General features: G+C 31.4%; 1 protein-coding gene across 2 annotated transcripts in view; it reads right to left on the bottom strand.

The window, feature by feature from the left end:
- Positions 1–1585: 1585 nt before the first annotated feature.
- LOC106791895 (heparan sulfate glucosamine 3-O-sulfotransferase 1) overlaps positions 1586–23246 on the bottom strand; it is a 65184-nt gene continuing 43523 nt past the window's right edge. For both annotated transcript variants that reach the window (XM_014757897.1, XM_014757908.1), the window contains exons 2-4: positions 12746–12840; positions 4817–5318; positions 1586–4509 (exon numbers count right to left, since the gene is read on the bottom strand). In XM_014757897.1, the coding sequence (XP_014613383.1) occupies positions 3871–4509; positions 4817–5318; positions 12746–12804 (1200 nt within the window). In that variant the 5' untranslated portion in view covers positions 12805–12840 and the 3' untranslated portion in view covers positions 1586–3870. The remainder of the gene's footprint in view (positions 4510–4816; positions 5319–12745; positions 12841–23246) is intronic.

Below are 23246 nucleotides of genomic sequence, written 5' to 3'. Positions count from 1 at the left end.
GCTCCAATCTCGCATGTCAGACTATAAGAATCGTTTCTCTCTCTCTCTCTCTCTCTCTCTCTTTTTTTCTTTCTCATCCTACAAATCCCTCCTACCCCCTACTCTCTCTCTCTTTTTCTCTCCTGCATGAAGATATCCGATATAAGCTTCTTCATCGATTCGAACGGAAACACATCGACGGCATCTTCTTTTCTCCGAAGATTTACATCGGATTTTTGAGTGCTCTTATTCGTGATTGGTCGAAAAAAAGAAATGATCGTTCCGACGTAAAAAAGAAAACAACAACATAAGCCAAACAAAAAAAAAAATAAAAAACGCTTTCCAATTTAAACCCTTTTTATGTTGTTACTGTTGTTCGTTTCACATTCGAAACGGGACTCGGCATGATGGTATGGCGGCCATTTTGTGAAATACGATAATCTTAACGACACGATATAACAACTTCCAATGTGGATTATAAAAATATTAAATCTTTCCTTATATATATATATGTATATATGTAATATTTCTGACTAGATTTAACCTACTGATATGTTCTTCTTCGATCGCTGTCTTTTATTTACTTTTCTTTTTGTTTCCCCACCCCCAACCCATCGTTTCCCCACCCACCCGTTTCCTTAACTCGAAACTCACGGACCAATGTGATCCACAGGGCTGACACGGGGCTGAGAGATACATACATCCCTTTTTTTATTTCTATATCTTATGCTTTGATACTATTTCCACCCAATTATCTGATTCCCACCCCTCTTCCTAACCACGATCTCATTCTTCTTTCTCTTAACCCTATACTACCCCTTTCTTATCATTTATTTATTTATACATACCTATATATATATATATATATATTATATATACTTTTTTGTTCTTATTTACTCAATTAACCTCCTTCCCGTTCCCCTATATCCTACCTTCCCCCTTACCCCGTATCTCTATTTTATTTTGGCCGGCGTTACTGTTACTTCGTGTACGTATAGTGTACGCATACGCGTATTAGAGTTGAATGAAAAGTTCGTGCCGATTTTTATTATTTTTAATTATATACTCGATATAATATTGTGCCGATAATTATGATAATGGCTTAATTATAAGTCAAAAAAATTATGCACATTTATTTTATGAATTATTTAATGATATAAATAATTTGAATATAAAATAAATCATAAAATTCATCTTTCCTATATATTTTATATAATTATTTATAATATAAATAATATTTATAGATATATAAAAAAATTAATTATAAAATTCATTTTTCCAATTTTCGTGATTCAGTCCATTGTCATAATTACCGGACACATATGTTTTTAAATATATATCGGAATAGAAAAAATGTTGTTTGTAAAGTTTTCATTAAAAAATTGCCACAAACTTTCCAAACAATCTTCTTATGCTTATACGTTTGTGTGCGCGCGTGTGTGTCGAATTTTGTTCGTAATAATGTGTTGCGTGTATTTTGTTGTTTTAGTCTCTTCATTTTCTCATTGTATTTTGTCGTATTTTGTTTCCTTTTCTTTCTTTTTTTTTTTTTTCTTTTTTTTTTTTTTTTTTTTTTTTTTTTTTTTTTTTTTTTTTTTTTTTTTTTAAATACTTCTCTTATTCCTGTTTAACCCGTTAATGTGGGCAGTCACTTGAGAATAAAACGAGTATGTAACAGAGCGCATATCGATGGATCGTTGCTTCTCTTGCATTGAAAAAATCGATTTTCGAGCCGAAGCAACGTGCAACAGCCTATATTATGTACGTAAGATATATATCGCCGATCGCCATATTGTGCTCGATTCAGAGACAAATACATATATTGTACGTATGTACATATATACAAGAAGAAAAGAAAAAGAAAAAAAAGAACGGTTGAAAAATGTGTGGAAGAAGACGTGATCATTGCGTCGTCCTGTTTTAAAAAAAGGAAACTATGAAAATAAGCTTCCGTACTTCTTCGAACACCACCGTGTGCACAAGAGTACATTCCCCTTTCTTGTGATTAAAGAAATAAATTTAATATTCTTATTCTTTCTTTCTTTTTTGCTTTTAAATAAAAAAAAAATCGAACAGAGTTGAGAGAATTAGAAAAAAAAAAAAAAAAAAAACCTAACAAGTTGTACGTTGCAATTTCCGAAGTTATTCGATCGAAACGATTCAACGTTACGAGAACGATTTAACAAAATTGAAAGAACGTTTTGCTTTTACCTTCTCATTCTTATTCGTTTAGGTTGAAATTTTGAAAGAGAAAGAGAAAGAGACGGGGAAATGAAGATGGATCAATAGAAAAGTGGAAGAGAATTTGTCGAGAGGTTCGCTGATAATAATGGTACCAGAACAAAGATGGTTACCACCTATCCGACACATTCTCTATCTCTAATTCTATCTTTCTCCGTCTCTATCTTTGTTCTTGTCTTTCCGCATTTCCTACTTTCGTAGATCAGATAAATCGCATGCACTCGATTTAACCGAGTGCGTTGTTTTGTACGGCTTTTAACGAGTTCCTTAAACGAATCACTCACTATTGTTAATCCTTTTAAATCGTTTCTAATTAAAGGAATACATATATGCCGATAATTATAATTACAGCCTAAGTCAACAAATATTTTATGATTTATTTTATTGTATAATATAAAGAAATCATAAAATTCTCATTATTTCGAATTAGTTGGCTTAGTCTACTGCCATAATTACCGTTACATATTTACATAGAAGATCCTCTTATATGCATATGCACGTATGTATATTTTATTAGCAATACTTTCTTTGAAATACATGAATGAATTTGTTGACGTTTAATTTCACATCTGCTATTTTTAAAAATATATTTTCATTGATCAGAAAATTTGTAAATTACATACAAAATACGTTTTTCATTCGAATTCAATTATCGCAACTCTGTTCGTAATCTTAAATGATTAACTACTTGATTTTCGCATTAGAATTTGCTAAATTAATTGACGATTTTTAATACCAATAATATTTTTAATGGTAATAATTTGATTTTAATTATTAAATCGATTCGAATACAGTTTTAATTATAAACGATCGAAGAAAGGGGAATTAAGAAGTCTCTGAATCGAGCACAACGAAACGAGTATTTGAATCTTCGATATGCATGCAATTATTTATACTTCTGTATGGAAGTATAAACAAATCGAAGGATTATTGTAGGAAGTAGTACATTAGCACCGTATTTTTGTTGATACCACCAATGTTAAAGAATCATGGAAGTATATATCCTGATCCAACGTTCGTTCTTGATCAAAATTACGTCTTCCTCTCTCTCTCTCTCCTTCCCTCTTTATTTCCTATTTTTTTTTTAATTAATAAACAAAAAATATTCTCTAGCTAGCCACGTGACATGATATTAGAGTCAAGTTTTGGAAGAATGAAAGATGGACGCTGTCATGGCGTCCAAATCACGTGGTCAGTCCCGTCACATGACCATATCACGTGACACAGTCCCATCTTCTTGTAGGAATTTCTATCGAACGAACTATAGTACAATCAACGTTCAATAACTTCTTGTAACTTGCAATTCGAGATTCTCGCCTGCGAGTATCTTTTGAATCGATTAAAGGACGTCTAAGTTTTCATTTGACACGTTATCCGAAGCTCCAATGGCGCGCTTTTTCTTTTCTTTGATTAAACGAGGTAGAGAATGTGAAAATACGTAAGGATAGTCATTGTATTGTCGCAAGTAGATGATGCGGATTTGATTATAATCAGTCGACTAGGATTAATTGGGTATATGAACGATGTTATCTTCTCTATCTTTGAGTTTGATGATAATCTCAGAACTAGTATGAAAAAAAAAGAAAAAGAAGAGAGGGAGTGAACACGTAGATCATCAAGAACGAACGTTCATCGAAATATCTATGATGGCTATTCCTCGGGCCAGCCGAGATCCTCGCCAACCAGTTCATAAAATCGCTGATTATGTTCGTTGAAGAACCTTCTGAGTTTGGTGACAACAACTGGACTAACTCTTGGATGTTTACGACCTTTGCTTTCTCTCAAACATTTTTCTGAGGTTTCATTGCGTAGACAATAAAAGCCTTTAGTGTGATTGAAGTAAAAATTGTGCCTTCCTATTCTTGGCTCTAACCCTAGAAAGTTCTCGATCTTTCGTAATTGCGGTACGGGATCTTCGATCAATTGATCCCCGTTAACAATGAGAATTTGTTCTCTTGGAAATACCTCTAACCAACGATGCATGAACGTGTGATAGAGAGAAATGGCGACTGGCCTGTAGGATTCGTTGATGGTACCATCAGGACGTATCACCAGTTCCTCGAAGCTACGCGTAGCTTGAACTTGCTGAGATTGTTGATTATTAATAACGTTGCTACTACGTGATGACGAGGTGCCATTGCTGTTGATGTTGTTGCTGCTAGTCAAGGTTGAAGCAGTAGCAGCATGGATACGTAACTGCGTGTAATCTGATATGGCTCTGGTAACGGGCTCCCTCACGATCAATAATAACTTCACGCTGGCGTTCATTGCTCGTATTCTCTCTGGTACCTGAGAACACAAGGACGATAGGAGGAAGAAGAAGTGTTACCAAACCTGCTGCTACTACCGAGAAGGAGAATCCAATGATGTTGGTGGAGAACTATTATTCCCTTTGGGATGTAGAAGGTAATGTAATAGGGTTGACAAGAGACATTGTACTTGTTAAACGAATATAAGATATTATTTTGAAAGATAAAAATAAAACGAGTCAAAAAGAGAGGATATATCATACGAAATCTTATAAGAAAATGTAAAACACTTGATATAACTTCCAATAAATAATAAATAATAGTTCTAACAATTTATATCGACTTACCTCAGGTGTAACGAAATAACTTGGACTTTTCTCGATGGTAATTTGACCTCTAACGGAATATGGCATTTTCCTACGGTACCATTCGAGTCCTTTCCCATAATTATCGTCACGATCAAAGAAATGTACTTCTCCTGAAGCTTTCTGTATTTGCGGATGTAGGAAAAGCATCTCGAGGAGTGCCCTGGTGCCGCATTTTCTCACACCAATAATGATCGCTTGAGGTAGGTGACGACTCGTACGTGTATAATGGACCTTACTGGAGAACAAAAGTGGTGGCGTTGCACGAACCTGGGTTACCAATTCAATCGCACGTCCTTCGACAGCTGAAGCAGCATGTAAACTGTACACAGCGCTGTCATAGAGCACGTGGAAGGTTAGGAAGAGGGATAACAGGGCGACCGTGAGGAATGCCGCGGCCATCTTTGGCCTTGAAATACCGACCACGAGTATGCAGTCCGACGTGTCGCCCTCGGCCGGCCTCATGGCGGAGCGGGGCATCCACCTGAAACAAATATTATCTATATTATTATCTATTCTAATAATAAACAGCAACAAAATCAATTATTGTACATATTATTCAGAAGTAAAATAATCTTTCTTGGATATAATTTTATACGTAGTTTATTTGGTATATTATACAGGATTTAGAGTGAAAATAACTGTGCAACATAAATTAGAGCATGGCTAAATAAATGTGTGTATATGAATAATAATAATTATAATAATAATAATATATATATCATAATAATAAATATGAGAAAATTATGTGTATGGGTATGAAGTAGGTAGAGATAATTGTTTTAGCTAAACCAAGACACATGTTCAATGATAAGCATTAAAGCGTGTCACACAGCACGCTCTAATAGGTTGATGCGAACATTGTGGTTACTCTTACTATTCACTAGCTTCGTCCCTAGCTCGTTAGTATCGCGTGTAAGCAGAATTATATCGTATCATCCGTTTGCGAATGTAACTCCAGCGAGCGTATACATATATATATAACTTAGGTATTAGTATATATATATTCTACGTAGAAAACGAACGATGGAAAGTACATTGCACATTGAATTTGCTCGACACGCTAATCGCATGCCACTTTAAATACATACGAGAGTTCAAGGGGATGTTGTGGGGTAGTAAGTTTGCAGAAAAAAAAAAGAAAGAAAAAAAATGATGATAATCACCGAGGAAAATGCAACGTGTCGGTAACGAGCCTTTGAAAATCACTGTATTATCGGTCGTACTAAACGATAAATCAAGAAGAGTAATAGTATCTACCCGCATGATCTTTCAAAAATACTGACACGAAATCTTCTAAATACGCGTTAGTATATTAGAAAAACGAGAATAGATGAGATTAATAGTTGTAATTCATGATTATACGTTCTATCTTACCTTACCATTTATAGTCTGTAACTGTTCGCTATTCTATTATTATTATTCATATATTAATAGTGAACCAGAATTCAACATGGTAGAACTAACAAACATCTATTGTTATCTTTTTGATAGAATATTATTATTAATATTTAAAAACTAATATTTAAACCATTGAATGAAATTCAAAATGGCAGAGCTAACAAAAGTCGAATTAGCCGAACATTCCTATTATTTTAGCCAATTATAGAGTAATAAATACGTAACGAAAGAGAAAACCCAGGGAATACCCGTGCAGGGTAAAAAAGAAAAGATATTAATTAAAAAAGAAGACCCTTCGTTGCGATCGTTTTATTAGGATCGATGATTTCGATTAAGAAGACAGCCGAGCCGTAAAGAATCACATTTTGGCTAATATATTTCCGAGCAGCCCATTTATCTTTGATAAGATAAACGATCGTATTACGATCATGAGATTATCGTCGATGGATTATTTCCGTTAGAAGCCAGCCACCTTCATCCGACTTCACTCCCTCTTTTTTTTTTATCGCTTTTTTATTATTTCGTGCCTTTGTCGTCCATTTTGTTCATCATTATTCGACTTGAAACCAATTTCACGTGTTACGACTCTAACCTCAAAATTTTTTATTTTCAAATCAACGATATTAATTATAATTATAAGGAGTTTTTAAAATCAATTAGAAATATTCGATTGTACCCGTTTTTGTACTTTTATCATTAAAAATTAACCAAAAAGAACAACTTTTTGTACGTATACAAAAAATTTGTTTATAAAATATAGAATAAAGTGGTTCTTTTTTTTCTTTTATCATTACTGACAACTTACTCTTGTATTATAAACCAGAAATCCTTCATGTTTATATATTTAATATACACGAGCACTTTTTACCACGATAATTTAATAATAGAGAAGAAAAAGATAAGAACAAAATGGTAATTAGAAAGATAGTATGGTAGAAAGATTGCCAAGCGATTCGTTTGCACCTCGTAACCCTGTCGATGAAAGTGAAACGTTTATTTTTATATACCATGATACATCCAACGAGAGACAGAGAGATAGATACGCGAAAGATAAGCGATAAAATGGCCGCTCTTGCAACGTCATAAAATTTTTTCACTCTATACACTTCCTCTCTCTCTCTCTTTCTCTCTCATTCTCTTTTGCGCAACCGATAAATCGTAACATGCATAGCAGCATGCGATGTATTCTATATCGGACAGGAAGAATGCAAACGGAGTAGATTGATCGATGTTTTATTTTCATTATTAAACATATTTTATTGGCTTCAATTTCTTCCGAAAAACTTTGGATAAATTTAATTATTAAATTTCATTATTTTTGTATATTTAAAAAATAAAAGATAAAATGTAAACAAGAATATCTACTATAGAGATAGAATCATTAGGTATTCGGTATAATTACCTTAGAATATATATACATCTCTCTCTCTCTCTCTCTCTCTCTCTCTTTGTCTCTGCTTCTCGACACATTGTACATCAGCCTCAGGGTTTACTCTAAATGTAACATTAACAGAGTACCTACATTTCTCGGCTAAGGGAACTGAAGGGATTTACACGTACAAATTCCTAATACGAATGCGTACTTACATATACACGCGCGCGTGCATGTGTGGGTGTGTGTATTTACTATGCACATATGTAAGTTACTATAAATTAATTCATACAATTTCTCTTTCTATTTCTCTTAAACTTTCTCTCTCTTTCTCTTTTTCTCTCTTTCTCGGTCGAATGTAATATAAATAAATACATATATATATATATTTACTGTACACATAGAATTAATATAGATTAGTTTATACAATTTCTCTCTCTCCCATTTTTTCTTTTATTTTCTCTCTCTTTCTCTTTCGAACGTAACGGTTTCTATTAGTTACACTATTTTAGTAAATTCAATATTTGTTGAGAATTATGATCTCACTCTATCTTTCTAGGATCATAGAAATCAGTAGGAAGTTGAACGTAGATTCGTTTCATCAATCTAAGAAGATATCCATACGTATGTAAGCGAAGTAAATAAGGTATCATGGCTTTTGGATTCGTCTAATGCTATCATTTCCATTTATCGGAATGATCTTATTACTAGCAAAATCTTGTTATCTCTTTTACTTTTCTCTCTCTAGTTCTCTCTTACATTTCTCATTCCTTATTCACATCTTTGAAAAGATTAATCTTCGCAGATTTTTGCAAACTTTTCCAAGATATTTTCCCAATTCCTTTTTCCGATATTCCAATAAAATACTATAACAAATCTTATCTCGCGAAACCTAAATCGTTTGTTTTATTATTGCATAGTATAAAAAGAAAATACAAATAAAAATTGCTTCAAAGTTATACGAAGTAAACGTTTAAAGTGAACGATCTGGATGTATCCTATAAAAATGAAAGCAACTGAATAAGAAAAGACGTTGAGTTATAAAAACTATTATAGAAAAATAGAGAAGAAAATAAAAAAAAAAAAAAATATAATAAAAATAATAAAAATAAATACAAAGAAAAGAATAAAAAAGGATATACAATCTTTTCTTCTTTTTATTTCCTCTCTTCCTCCTTTTCTTAAAGCTTGGATGGATAGCTTTCAAGTTGAGAATAGTTAACGAACTTGTGAAAACGAGCAGAGTCAAAGCGGATGATGTAGAGTGTTCTCGATGTCGCCAAGATGGGGTCTCAGAGAGAGAGAGAGAAAGAGAGAGAGAGAGTAAGGGGTGGTTGGGGGAGGACTTGTGTCGCGATCGATTTCTTATATAACGTGTATAAAGCCAGAACAGGCGATACCTTATCGAGGGTAAAGCTACTACTTCCATAAATAATGCAGTGGACATTACGTGCCACTCTGGTTCAGACGATCTCATGTAAAACGTTGTTCTCATCCCCCTCTCCCCCCCCCCTCCTCATCCTAGTTCTCTTCACCATCACCTTTTCCTTTCCCTTTTCTTTCTCCCATTCTCTTCTCCTTTTATTATTATTATTTTTATTATCATTATTAATATTATTATTATTATTATTATTATTATTATTATTATTATTATTATTCTTTTTTTCTCGGTGCACGTTGCAGTAGCTATTTTGCACCATTTCCTATGCCGTACACGTAAAACCATACACGTATTTCTACTATACCTACAAAGTGGTCCACTCAAAGTATTACGAATGAAAATCTACGGTGGCAAATTTTTAATCAAAATTGCTTAATACGTTTCTCTTCTTTGTTTTTCTTTTTTTGCAATTTTTTTTTCCTTTCCCTTTTCCTTTCAGGTTTTAATGTTCATTTTATGTTAATATTGACATGCCTGTGGCGATGATAGTTTGTGAGTGTTAGAAGAGAGTTTGTATTCAGGAGAGTGTATTTACTTACATGTTTGATAATCCACTTAAAATGTTAAAGATTAAAAATTCTGTTCATGTTTTTTTCTTTTTTAGATAATTAATATCTTACAAAATGGTATATATAATTTTTTCAATATTTTTTAAAATGACGTATAGAGGAAATGTGTAATGGTTTTTATTACATCAACAGCCGATGTTTGTACTACACACATATTTTGTTTAGTTAATTGATATTTTACATTTGTATAATTATATGGATAAAAATGTTAAAGTATTTTTGTTGTTGTGATATTAACAGTTATCGTTTACTTTTGTATCTTTCAATGGAAATAACAAATCATTTGTCGTTGTAGCAGATGAGTTTCAGTGTGTATCCAAAAGGGTACACGTGACAAGGTACGCGTTAAATAACAAAACGTATTGATAGAATTTCGATATTTTTGTTTTTTCCTATTGGATAAAGCGATCCTTTTAAAAGGGAACGTCTCGGAAGAATTGAATTTAACGATTTGGAACGTGGTCGTGATAACGATTATATTCAATCCAAAGTTATATGAAAGATAGTACAACGAATCGGCCGTGAAACAAGTAGCGTTGAAAAACCGCAGAGCGGCTTTGGTCGTTGGTTTCGATTCAGTTGATTCTGACGACCAAAGTCGAGCCATCCGTGCGGCTTTCGGCGCGTTGCCAAATATTTATTCGCTTCGTCGAGATTCCTCTTTGGAGATGCACCGACCGTATTACATCTCTGTATGCATGCATTTATGTATGTGTGTTATGTATTTTATATCGGCAAATTGCAATTTCGAGAAGGAAAAGAAGTTCTAAATTTTTATCTTATATTCATTCTTTTTCATTCTCATATTTTCGTTTTTCGAATATTTCAATTATTATATTAATATTAAATAACAATAATTATTAATTCGGAATTATTGAAATACGTATATTAAGATAAATCAAAAGTTCTATTTTTATTTTGTGGTTTTTTAATTGAAAAATAAAAATAAAGGAAACTTAAAAAATCTTGACAAGAAAACAATTGATCCTTATGATAATCGAATTACGAATTATCACAAAATGGCGCCATAATATTACGTTATAACTAACCTCTAAAATTGTTTTCTATTATACAATTCTTTTATTATTATTTCTAATAATATCCTACGACAAGTATTTAAATACAATTCGAATCCCAATTACAATTTGAGATTGCTTATTTTCAATGACCAACTTGAAACTTTTGGTTTATATTAAAGCAAAAGTAACATTTCAGGAAGAAAATTAATCTCGAGAAAGAAAAAGGAAAATGTATGAATAGAATGTTATCAAAAACTCGAGTTAACGTTATCGAGAAGAAAACTATTATAGATTTTTTCGGGATACAATTGTTGAGGTACACGTAAGTCTCGAACATAGTAGCCGAAAGCTCTTTATGTCCGTTAACTGTAGCCGATTTTGTCGAGTAGTTTCGTGACTCCTCGCCATGTTGGGTTCTGTTAAAATTGAAGGCCTTATCTCGCGAACTAGTTCAATTAGGATCTCGACGCGGAAAGCAGCGATTTTCTCATCAGAAGGACCGACGCGGAAACTTTAATTAGTCCATTACTCGTAGATATCTCGGTTTTAGAGCTTCTTCGAGACTCCTTTTACGATAGTAACCATCGTCTCGATCGCATAACTAACGTTACCTTCATTTTTATTCATACATAATTTTGCCGCTTAATTTTTCTTAAACATTTATAAGTAATTTTCGTAATAATAATAATAATAATAATAATAATAATAAACGAATTATAAAATATTATAATTTTTACTGTTCAAATAATATTACTTATTTCGTATTTATTTTTAAACTTATAAGTTATGGTTATTAATCTTTTCGTTATTATCGACCCATATACGGATTGTAAAATTCAAATAAAACAAAATTAAATAAAAATAATAATAATAATAATAATAATAATAAAAAATATTTAACCTAAACGATTAAACATCGAACTTCATTATATATGAAACATTTAGTTTATTGATCAAACAATTATTACAGCAAACGAATACGAGTTGTTTCCATTGTAACGATATTTGGTAGAGAACTGTTATCGAATGGAAATAAAATATATTGAGAAAAACAAAAAAAAAAGAAATGTTATTTTTATAAAAATCCAGTATACGTGTGTGCGCGCGCGCTTACGCGTGTACCAATTCGACTTGAATGTTGCCGTGTAATAGGAAGCGTTTTTCACACCGCACTTTATTTTATTAATTTAAACACAGAGCGTATCTCTGTTACTGGCAATTCGCGAGTGCAATAGGATTCGATTTTATCCGCTACGTTCGGATCACGCTGGACGGATTTTAATAAACGATTCGAGTTTGGTTTGGCGACTGAGGGAACCAGAAAAAAATGAAAATACAAAAAAAGAATAAAAGCGAGAGAGAGAGAGAGAGAGAAGTCAAAGAAACGTCCTTTCAATAATTCCTTCTCGAATCCGACTAGCCATTGTCCCCACATTGTGTAGATACATGTATGCACACGTGTACATATATTGGTATAACGGGTTCAGAGGGTCCTTTGAAAGAAGGATGAAGTTATAGTTGGCAAACAAAGCAATTAACGCCCGTTTGGTTCAACCCCGTCGAAACGTTTTATTTTTTTCTTTCTTTCCATAAAAATAATATATCTCTCGCATATATCTATATTTTGTTATTGTGTGTGTGTGTTTTTTTTTCTTTCTTCTTGTGATTTTAGATAAAGGATGGAAAAGTCAAAAGTTCCTAGACGATTATAAAAATCAATCAATCTTTTCGCGAAACTTTTTAGGTTAATTGTATTTTTTCGATCGCAATACTAAAAGGTTAGAAATTTGTTTATCACGTTGAAAATTTGATTTCGAAATATAAGTCTAATCTATCTTTCAAATTACCTGGTAACTTTTAACCTATCTGTGAACTTTGAGTTGTCCTTTCGGGGATTGTTTTTTTATCGATAAATTAGGAAACGCCAAAAGAAAAACAAAATGCCAATTGGTAAAGAAAAATATGTATGAAAATAAAAATATTCGATAAAATGAATATTGAAAGAAATACGAGGAAAAAAAATTGATGATCTAGGGTTATCCCATATTGGTGATTAAAATGTCATTGATTTTTAAATACTAACAAAGTATTCATAAATATTATACTTACAAAACATCTATGGGGGACAGGGTAGACCACTCACGACGAGGCCGTGCCTTGTTGGGCATTTGCGTTAAGTTTGGTTGTTCACATTCTTGAAATTCCTACAAACAGAGATCACGAATTATTGAACAAACAGTCACATTATCTTTATCATCTAATGTAAAGTAAAATATATCATTTAAGGTATGATTTTAAACATTCAGTTTAGTCAATTATTTATTCTGTATGTATGTATATTTCTGCGGTGTCTGAATATTTCAAAAAAAAAATAAAAAAAGGCAAACAAATAATGGAAGAATTTGTTTGTTCAGTAAACGCAGAAGAAGACGAGGCGGCGTGGGCGAAATCTTTCTGGAAAATCGAATATTTGTGCACTGAGAATATTCTCCCTCTTTTCTATAATAGATTAGCCAACCAAAGTAGGAAAAAGAAACTCAATTAAAAACTTAAATCAATGAGATTCGGCACGAGAATCTTGTTTTGACGTACGCAATTATAAAGAAATCAAAATTCGCGCCAACATTGAAATTTTTGTTATAATTTCGCGTTCATTCTTTAGGTAGCGGTTATGCGGTTATTTTTCGACGGGATTAAAAAGTGAAGAATAAGAAAAAGGAACAAAAAAAAAAAAACACAGATAGAAAGATAGAAAAGAAGTTTAGCGTAGCTTTTCTCTCGGCACTAACCAACCACCCTTCCACCTTCCCCATTTTAAAACCCGCCACAAAGTTCGCAAAGTTCACAAAGTTCAAGTAGATTGTCTGCGGCATCTATCGGGCAATTTTTACTCGAGGCTCGATGAAGTTTTACACGCAAAAAAAGATAAGAATAAAAAAAGTCAAAGGAAAGCCCGAACCAGATTGTAAAAATTCGATTGATCTTCACGAGAAATTTAAAATAAAAGAAAAAAATATTCAAAGGGATAATGTATTTATCGATGAAAATTACGTTTATATTGATAATTGTAAGGGAAAAAGAAGAAAAAAATTAACTAGGAAATTTAAAGTTAAAAATATTGTTTTGTAGTTACACCATAAAAATGTGAGATACTAATCCAAATGATTTAGAATATTTCTACTAATGCATATAAACATAAAGATATAATAACGATTTATTTTTATTATAATATTGCATTATAATAAAGGGTTACCAAAAAGTTACTAGATCATTACGAAAGATGATGGCTATTATCAAAAACAAAATGGTGGCCATTTGAAAGACTTAACCTACAAAATAAATGAAAAATCATTTCCTAAAAGTATATTTATTGTTTATAAAAAAATAAATTCGAATTTGTAATATATGAAAGAGTTATTTTATTTTTTTAATAGTCTAATAATAAAATAATATTAGTAAAAAGAGAGGTATAAGAATTACAATTTTCTCAGTTACACGAACATTTGGTAATAATGAATTAAGAGCCAAGAATATTTATTTCAATTATGAAACTTCATAAATAATACAAATGAAAATAGATAATCCTAGGAGGAAGAAGAAGAGAAAAGTAAAAAATTGCATTGAAATTCTGTTCGTGATATTATCAAAGCCAAATTCGTTGCTGGTTAAATAGAGAGAGAATTGTGGGGGGATAGAGTTGAGGATTTAAAACAAAAAAAAAAAATAAAAGAGGAAACTGGGATTTGAAGACAATGCAGTAGAGGCCTAGGAGGATAGACCGAAACAAACCACCATTATACATATAGTTACATGCATATATATATATATATATATATATATATAGTACTGCAGTGATACGTGCAAATCTCCGAGCCAGAAATAAAGAAAGAAAGAAAGATAGCAAAGTAGAAAGAAAGAAATAGAACATTTTTTTGACAAGCATTGTTTGCACCCACTATCGATCATCGTTGAGCCACTGTTTGCGGATTGAGTTCCGTTCTGACACGGAATGATCGTTTAGGAAGGTTTAAACCCTATCCGGATTTGCTTTTCTATGCTTGGCCCTGCATCAAGCTAATCTTTTGTCGAGATCGAAACTTTGCCAGTTGGCAAAAAAATAAACGAAGAAAAAGAAATGAAATACAAGAACAAAAATTTTTTCAAATCCCCTCTAAATTACTAGATAGGATAATTGGGATGTACCTTTGGTAAGATAGAAATCTTATGCCTAGAAAGAATATTTACAAATTGTTATTTTTATAAGTTTCTTCTAAGGTCTCTTTGAGTTTATTTTAATTTAAAATAAATAATTTTAAATATTAACATATTCAATTTATTTGTTATTTCTATGACATTTATTTCTAATTTGGACAATAAGCATAAATTATTAGATAAATGTTCACACATACGTCTATTAGTAATGTAATATATAATAGTAATATGAACAGTCTAATAGGAATGGCAATGAAATAACAATTCGTTCTTCCATTGGATGATTTAAAGAGACTACAAATCATATCCACACGGGTCTATTGGATCTCACATTGCGTTTTTACTTTAATCGCAATGGTAATTTGTTCTTGAAACTATGCTTCTCTCTCTCTCTCTCTATTTCTTTCTCTTTCTCTCTCTCTTTTACCTATTATCGTGTAATGCAATAATATCATAACGTTCTATTTATGGGTTAATCCGTTAATGTTACCGTCTCTATATCTATATCTAATTCGGGTAATTTAGGCTCATTAAATTATAGTGGAAGGACGATTATCTCCAGAGCGACTCGAGGGACAAAACGTGATGGTTCAATAAATTGAAGCTTACTTCTATTTATGCATCCCCACGAGAAATTATTTATTTATAACAAATGTATATTTTTTATTTGAAAATATAATATAATCTAATATACGAATTATTTACTTTCATCTCGTTAAAGAGACATTTTTGTTATCGATATCAAAATTAATCATCAAATATATCCGTTAAATATATCTCGACAATTTCTTTTTACACTTTTTTAAATTATAAAATAATGAATAAACAAAATTTGATACGCGCGTATGAATTGTTCGATAAGTAATCTCGTTTTTTGATGTTTACCGATATACCCAACCTTACTCTAAACCCAGAATTCCCGTGGAACACAGTTTCAAGACCATTGCTTTAAATGTTTCTTGACTTAAATCTTGAGGAAGAAAACAAATCAGATTTTTCACGTTATAAGTTTTACGTTTAACGTTTATAATATCGTATTATGTAAAGTATATAAACGGATGGCGATAAGAATTTCCATTTAAATTGTTTCCTTTTCTCGAAGCTATGCCATGTCAGCGCGAGTAGCAAGAGAACTCGAAAGTTTCTTCTCTTTTCATCTCTCTCTCTTTCTCTCTCTCTCTCTTCCCTTTTTCAGGTATGCAAATTCAAAGTTGCAGTACACCTATCCCTTTCTCTCTCTTTTTCACTTCCTTCCCTCTCTTTTTCCCCCTTACATTCTTATTCGTTCTCAAAGATTAATTCGAAATTTTTGTTTCTCTTATTTTTTCTTCATCTTCGTCTCTTATGCGTTATCCTTGTTTACTATATTATAATTGCATGTTCTACTTGAACCAAACTTAATCTAATCTGACCTCGTCTTTCTATTCTATTCTTTACCTATGAGAAATTTCAACCGATCACGGATTTAGAAATGATGATCTTGCTTTTCTCATATCCAGATTCGTTTGAATTTAACCAATAGAAATTTTTCGTATTCCTACTGAATAGAGGAGTTCGTTTTCGTCTAACCATAAGTGGGTTTGACTATACTTTGAAAGGATCAGAAAAATATTCAATGCCAATATTTAAATTCAGACAGAATTTGGATTAAGAAATGAAAGAGAATTTTGTGAGAAAATTATTTTCCGCCCTATTTTCTTTTTTGAAATTTTACATGAAAAATTGAGTGAGAAATTTCTGTTTAAGAAAAATTAATGGTAAATTTTGTGCGTAAACATTTGAATTGTAAAAAAAAAAAAAACGCGTGATGAGAAGAAAAGAAAATGATTAGAAAATTAGAAATAAAGAAATTTAATTTAAATGTAGTAATACACGTAAAAGTAATTTTCCCTTATCGAAGAAAGTCAAATTATTTTCGTTTGGTAAAGGAAATGTTAGATGTTAGACATCGTGTGAGATAAGCCACATAGTCTAATACCAGGGAGGAGGAAAAGAAAGAGAGAGAGAGGGAGAGAGAGGGAGAGAGAGAGAGAGAGAGAGAGAGAGAGGAAGAGAAGTTTTGTCTTGCTGCGACAGATAAACGTTATCTTATGAAACGAGGAGAAACTTATTGCCTGGCCTTGAGGGTTAAAGATGATACGGGTAGACGCTTGAAATATGATTTTGTCGGGATCCTACCAGGGAATTTCGTGTCATTCATTTATAATTCGTGAATTCAACTTTTACTCTGGAATCTTTTATCTTTATTTTTATTTTTATTCTTATCTTATGGTCAGATTATCGTTCTTTGTTTTTTCGGGACAAAGCGTTGTGACCTAAAAAGAAAAAAAAAATAGATAGTAAAAATGTTTTGGATAATTTTTGTACTCTTTTTTTTTTTTTTTTTTTTAAAAAAATTGATCAGAAAATTTTGTTCCGTTAACAAAATNATAAAATTGATCAGAAAATTTTGTTCCGTTAACAAAATGAGTAAGGGTGAAAGAAAAAATATATATAATAATAATAATTTTGAACTTAATTAATTTCTAATCGTAAATCAAATTTGTGTTTGATAAACACACCCCTACGATATTCCTAGTTTCTTTTCTACAAAATTTATAACGAAGTTGATGAAATCACGTTGATACCGAATAAAAATTACAACACAATATTATTATTTTTATTAACGATTACCAAAAAAAAAGGAAGAAAGAAAGAAAGCAAGAAATAAAGACATGATTTTTCTTCTAAATTGTTAAGAAACGACACAAAAGATGTAACTGTAGGTTGGAATAGCATTGACTATTTTTCAAGTAGTTTTCTTTATCCGTATTCCTAAAGAACAGGGAAAGGCTTCTCCTCGAAGATGCACTTTATCAAATCCCTGAAGAGTACACGTAGGTCAATAGAAAGAGATAGAAAGAGAAGGGAGAGAGAGAGAGAGAGAGAGAGAGAGAGAGAGAGAGAGAGAGAAGTGGGTATCCCTTTCAATGCCAATATCAAGAACGCTTGACACGGATTTCAGGACACTGGCTGTGTGATTATCGAGTGCACTACATTCGTCGTGCTAGGTTCTTCAGTTTACACGATCAAGGTCACCCTTATCCTTCTATTCCCATCAATTCTCAATTTGATATTTGCTTTCGTTGCTTTAATTAAAATTGATACGACGTTGTATGTGTCACGATCTCCAATAAAAACTTATGTTAGCTTTTTCTCTTTTTTTTTCTATTTTTTTTTTTCTGTTTATTTTCCGTTTTTATATTTTTGTTTAATATCATTTATTTCAGTCTAACGAGTAATCATTATTTATTCATACGAGTAATTAATTTGAATATTATGATGCGTCTATTTAGTTTTGTGCGCGATTTATTAATACATATTATTATTAAATTTAAAATTAATTGTGTTCTTTTTATATAGGAAATTAATTTAGCGATGAATAAACAAATAAATAAATAATTAATTATTATTGGTTAGTAAAATGAGTTGAACATTTTTCGATATAGTAACGAATATAAATTGATTAATTGTTTTGATTATGGATACATCCAAATTAGATAAAATTAAATCAATTTTTTATTATTCTATACGATAATTGTTTTATTGACCTAATTTTTTCTACTACTTACAAATTTCTTAATAAGTACATAAAAATTAGGATAAAATATGAAAGTTATAATTATACTGTAATTCAGAAATAAATTTACAAGACAAATTAGGTTTCGTTCCAACCATAAAACGGGAAGTAAAAAAAAAAAAAAGAAACTGTAGAAAGAAATCGAAGGAGAAATTATTTATTGACCTAATTTGTAGTATTTTTACTACCTTACCATTTTCTTGATAAGAACAATTATGGTACCAACGAATTAGGACGCAATACTAAAGTATTTATTTCACTATAATCCAGAAACAATTTACAAAACAAATTAGATTTTGTTCCGACCATTAAAAGGAAATAAAAAAAAAAAAGGAAAACTTTGTGGAAAGAGAAACTGTAGGAGAAATTATTTATTGACCTAATTATTACTGTGTTTATACTACATTAGAAATTTCTTAATAACTATCTACAAGATAGGATACAATACTAAAGTAATAATTATACCATGATCCGAAAATATTATAAATTTACAAGACAAATTAGATTTTGTTCCAATTATAATAGAAAGCCAGATAACAAAAGAAGAAGAAAAAAAAAAACCAATGGAGAAATTATTTATTGACCTAATTTTTGTACTATCTATACTACTTTACAAAATTCTTAATTAAGTACCTACGAAATAGGATAAAATATTAAAGCAATAATCATATTGCGAATCGGAAATAAATTTAAATAGACAAATTTAATTTCCTTCCGACTATGATAATAGATAGTCAAAAAAAAAAGAACAAAAACAAAAGAAAAAAGAACCGAACAAAGAAACCGAATAAGAAACTATAGTAAAATCTACAAAGTACCATTAAACCGCATTCCCAAAAAGTTCGGAAATAAGTCTCATTTTGAACCTTAACTTCCTTCGATTCTCTCAAGGACAGACACGTTTCTAGCTAACTCGATTCGTTTGAGCCTTTTTCTTCGAGTACTTACCTTCCATCGACTACATGTTGAAAAAGGAGATGGAAGCGAAGGACGAAGAAAAGAACGAACGAAAAAGGAAAAAAAAGGAAAAGAAAAAGAAAAAGAAAGAGAAATAAAAAGAAAAAGAGAAAGAGAGGGAGAAAGAAAGAATAAAAGAAAGAAAGAAAGAAAGAGAAAAGGTTTCGTTCGAAAACTCGTGAGCATATCGTAGGTGTACGCAAAAGGCCAAATGTCGTGGCCACGTTTCTACCCTTGTGCATCGATTACATCATTTCTCGTTTCCCAACCGCTCACCCTTCAACCCTCTCTCTGTACATCTCAACCCACACACCCAGTTCTCCCGTTCCCTTTCCTTTCGTTTGAGCTGGGATTCAATCGTGATAAAAGACTCGCTTCCAAGATCTCCTCCAATTAAATGATTGCGATTATGACGATGATAATGATGATAATTATTATTATTATTAACATGTTATTAATATTTAATATCAAAATTTTAATATTATTTTATCGAATCGTTGGTAACCTAATTTTCCTTAAGGGTAAACTAAAAAAAGATTTTGTTTTACGTGACAGGGGTAGAATATTATTTTAAATGGGATATAATTATTTAATGTGTTTAGTAATTAAATTACATATATTAAAAGTTTCACAATTACGAGTATATAAGATGATAGATATTTAGATATTCAAAGTAATTTTATTATACATGTTAATATTATTAATGTAATGTAATTCGCGAATATAGTTTATTATAATAAGAAAATATTAAATCTACTCGATTTGTTAAATAAATTAAATATTACAATTATGATATCCAAATTGCAAAGTTATGTTAATAGATTTTTAATTAAATTCATTAAAAGCAAAGATTATTATTATTATTATTATTATTATTATTATTATTATAATAATATCAATGATAATGTTTTTTTATGAATAATGATAAATACAAAATATGAAAATCATTGAAAGAATAAGAAATGTAGAATACGCAACGATGCAAATATTACGCTCGAATGAATCGATCATACGTCGGGTTCGTAGCTTTCCTCTTGAATGATCAAAGAAACATTTCTTTCTCTGATACATTTCCATGTGCCCCCCTCTTTACTCTCCTTTTCAGCGAATTAGTGAAACGAGGAACATGACGGAATGAGTGAACAAATGTACCGTGTATAATGTAATAATGATAAAATAACAATAATAATAATAAATTAAAAAAAAAAAAAAAAAAACAAAGTAAAGAAATAAAAGAATAAAAATAATCTTATAATTCTTCATTGAATTGCATTCATTAATTACTCGAGCACGTGGTACTACTACTACTACTACTACTACTACTACTACTACTACTACAACTAGAAGTAGTAAAAGCTATAGTTAAACTCAGCGAGCTTCCAGCAACCCCTAGCAAACCCTCAGACTAAATATATTTCTCGTAAAGCTTCCCAAAGGTGGCGTCACCTGAGTTAGTATATCCTTCGATAGATACGAAAATGCTGGCTTCCGTGGATTTTAGTATATATAAATATATATATAGTTGTATGTGTATACGTATTAAAAGCGCAAGCGTAGTAGAAAAGCTTCGTAGAGCTTGACTGAGTCAAGGTCTACCTGGCAAGCCAGCCAACTCCCTCCAATTGCACATCACTACTACCCCTACTACTACCCCTACTACTACAACTACCACTACTACGACTACTACTACTATTACTACTACTACTACTATCACACAATCATCATGTCGACCCTCACCCTTTCCCAGTCGATCGACCTGACCTCGCTTTTCTCCTTAAAACGAACGTAACTAAACGCCGAGCGACGAGTCGCTGAAAAGCTCGCACGAAACGTCTCTAAATGTTACCCATGTATAATACATAATAAATATATTATATGCATATATGTATATGCATGTTTGCACATCGATCGCTCAACGGTGATAATTAATGCATCTTTCCTATCAATCATAACTTCCGTTAAAGTTTCTCTCTCTCTCTCTCTCTCTCTCTCTCTCTCTCTCTCTCTCTCTCTCTCTCTCTTTCCCTCTCCCTCTTGTATTTTTTTTTTTTTGATTCTCATGTAATATTTATTTTCAAGCATAATATGATGGCGTAAAAGTTTATAGATAATTTTCAAATTCGATTATTATTTTTTTTTANTTCTCTCTCTCTCTCTCTCTCTCTCTCTCTCTCTCTCTCTCTCTCTCTCTCTCTCTTTCCCTCTCCCTCTTGTATTATTATTTTTTTGATTCTCATGTAATATTTATTTTCAAGCATAATATGATGGCGTAAAAGTTTATAGATAATTTTCAAATTCGATTATTATTTTTTTTTAAATCCGTTAAGCTTATAGTTTTTTTTTTTTTTATAAAAGTAAGGCTTATTGTTTTACGATTCTAAACAAAGAAAAAAGAGAAATAAACTGATTATCTTAAACGATTGCGTTAACAAAATGATGATTAATTGTTAAAATTAGGTGAAAAAATGTTGGCTCACCTTGTAGATGTCTCCACTTGTTTTATTATCTCTCTTTTGTGCTTTTCTTTTTCTTTGTTTAGATTTAAAATTAAAAGGGCAAGAGCCTCTTTTTATGTTGTGAGTTCTTATTATAACACTTGAACATAAAACTCCTCCTCCTCCTACTACTACTACTATTACTACTACTACTACTACTACTATTAGATTCAAGATCACAGTAAGTTTTGTAGTATAGTAGATGTTAAAGGTGTTGCTCTGTTCTCGCAATGTATTCTCTTCATTCTTGAGAAGGTAAAGCTCAACGTTTAGCACAGACTTGGCATTCGGCCCGGCCAACTTTCGACAGCTCCGAGTTTTAGTGCTTGAGAAATAATCATCGTACTTATGTACATCCTACATCGTCGATTTTTCAAGTACGCTCTTTTTAAAGAAGAAGATCTTATCGCACGGACATTACTCGAGAGTTTAATATCTTACGTAAAATCTTACTTGCGTGTGGATTAATTCAAGGATATTGCAGCGAACGACAAAGACCAAGAAATTTATCTAAGAGTTTGCAGCTAAAATATTTATTAAATATTTTCTTTTCATATTATAATAAATTAAGATAATTAAAAAATGTATTATGTATACATTCGCGTGAATACATTTTTTGAAATAATTTTTCTATTTCATTTCTTTTTAAATTATTAAATACCTTTAAAAGATAATGGATTGCATTGATTTTGTATTTGTTTTGTTCCTTGTTAATTGAATAACGAAAATAAATCTGATTTCTATCTGCAATAAGATAAGCTCAATGACTTTTAACAAGTAAGAATCCTGAGGCCATCATACATGGGACGATTTCAACGTAGATGTCGCTTTCTATACTTAGACTTTAAGCACACGAACAGGAGAACACAATGCAGAGAAATTCCCGGAGGCAATCGAAACCCGTTAGTACTTAATCGAATATCGACTGCGTCGGCCAAGATGAACGGCAGGTGATTATCGAAAATTTGAAATGGCTTTTTGCGCGATAATGCGACATAAAATGTGTTCAAATAAGGTTATGTTCCATCAACCTCCGCCATCTTGATTTTATCTTTCTTTTATCTTCTCAAAACGATGCATCTTCAATATTTCCAACAAGAAAATACATTTTTCGCGATCCAGATAAAGGTAAGAAAGAAAAAAAAACAAATCCTCGATATTCAATTTTTTTCATACAAACGTTGAAATAAGTTTGAAATTCCCGCCAATAAAGTCACTTGCGACCGATCGTAAAGTAAACAAAAGTAAACAGACCAGAAAGAAAAAAAGAAAAGGAATAAGAAAAATATTTGGAGAAATTTCTTTTATTTGATTTTATTTTATAAGT

This window comes from Polistes canadensis, unplaced genomic scaffold, assembly GCF_001313835.1.
Source record: "Polistes canadensis isolate GaletaPanama2010 unplaced genomic scaffold, ASM131383v1 scaffold_8, whole genome shotgun sequence".
Lineage (NCBI taxonomy): Eukaryota > Metazoa > Arthropoda > Insecta > Hymenoptera > Vespidae > Polistes > Polistes canadensis.
This window is presented reverse-complemented; position numbering and strand designations above follow the sequence as displayed.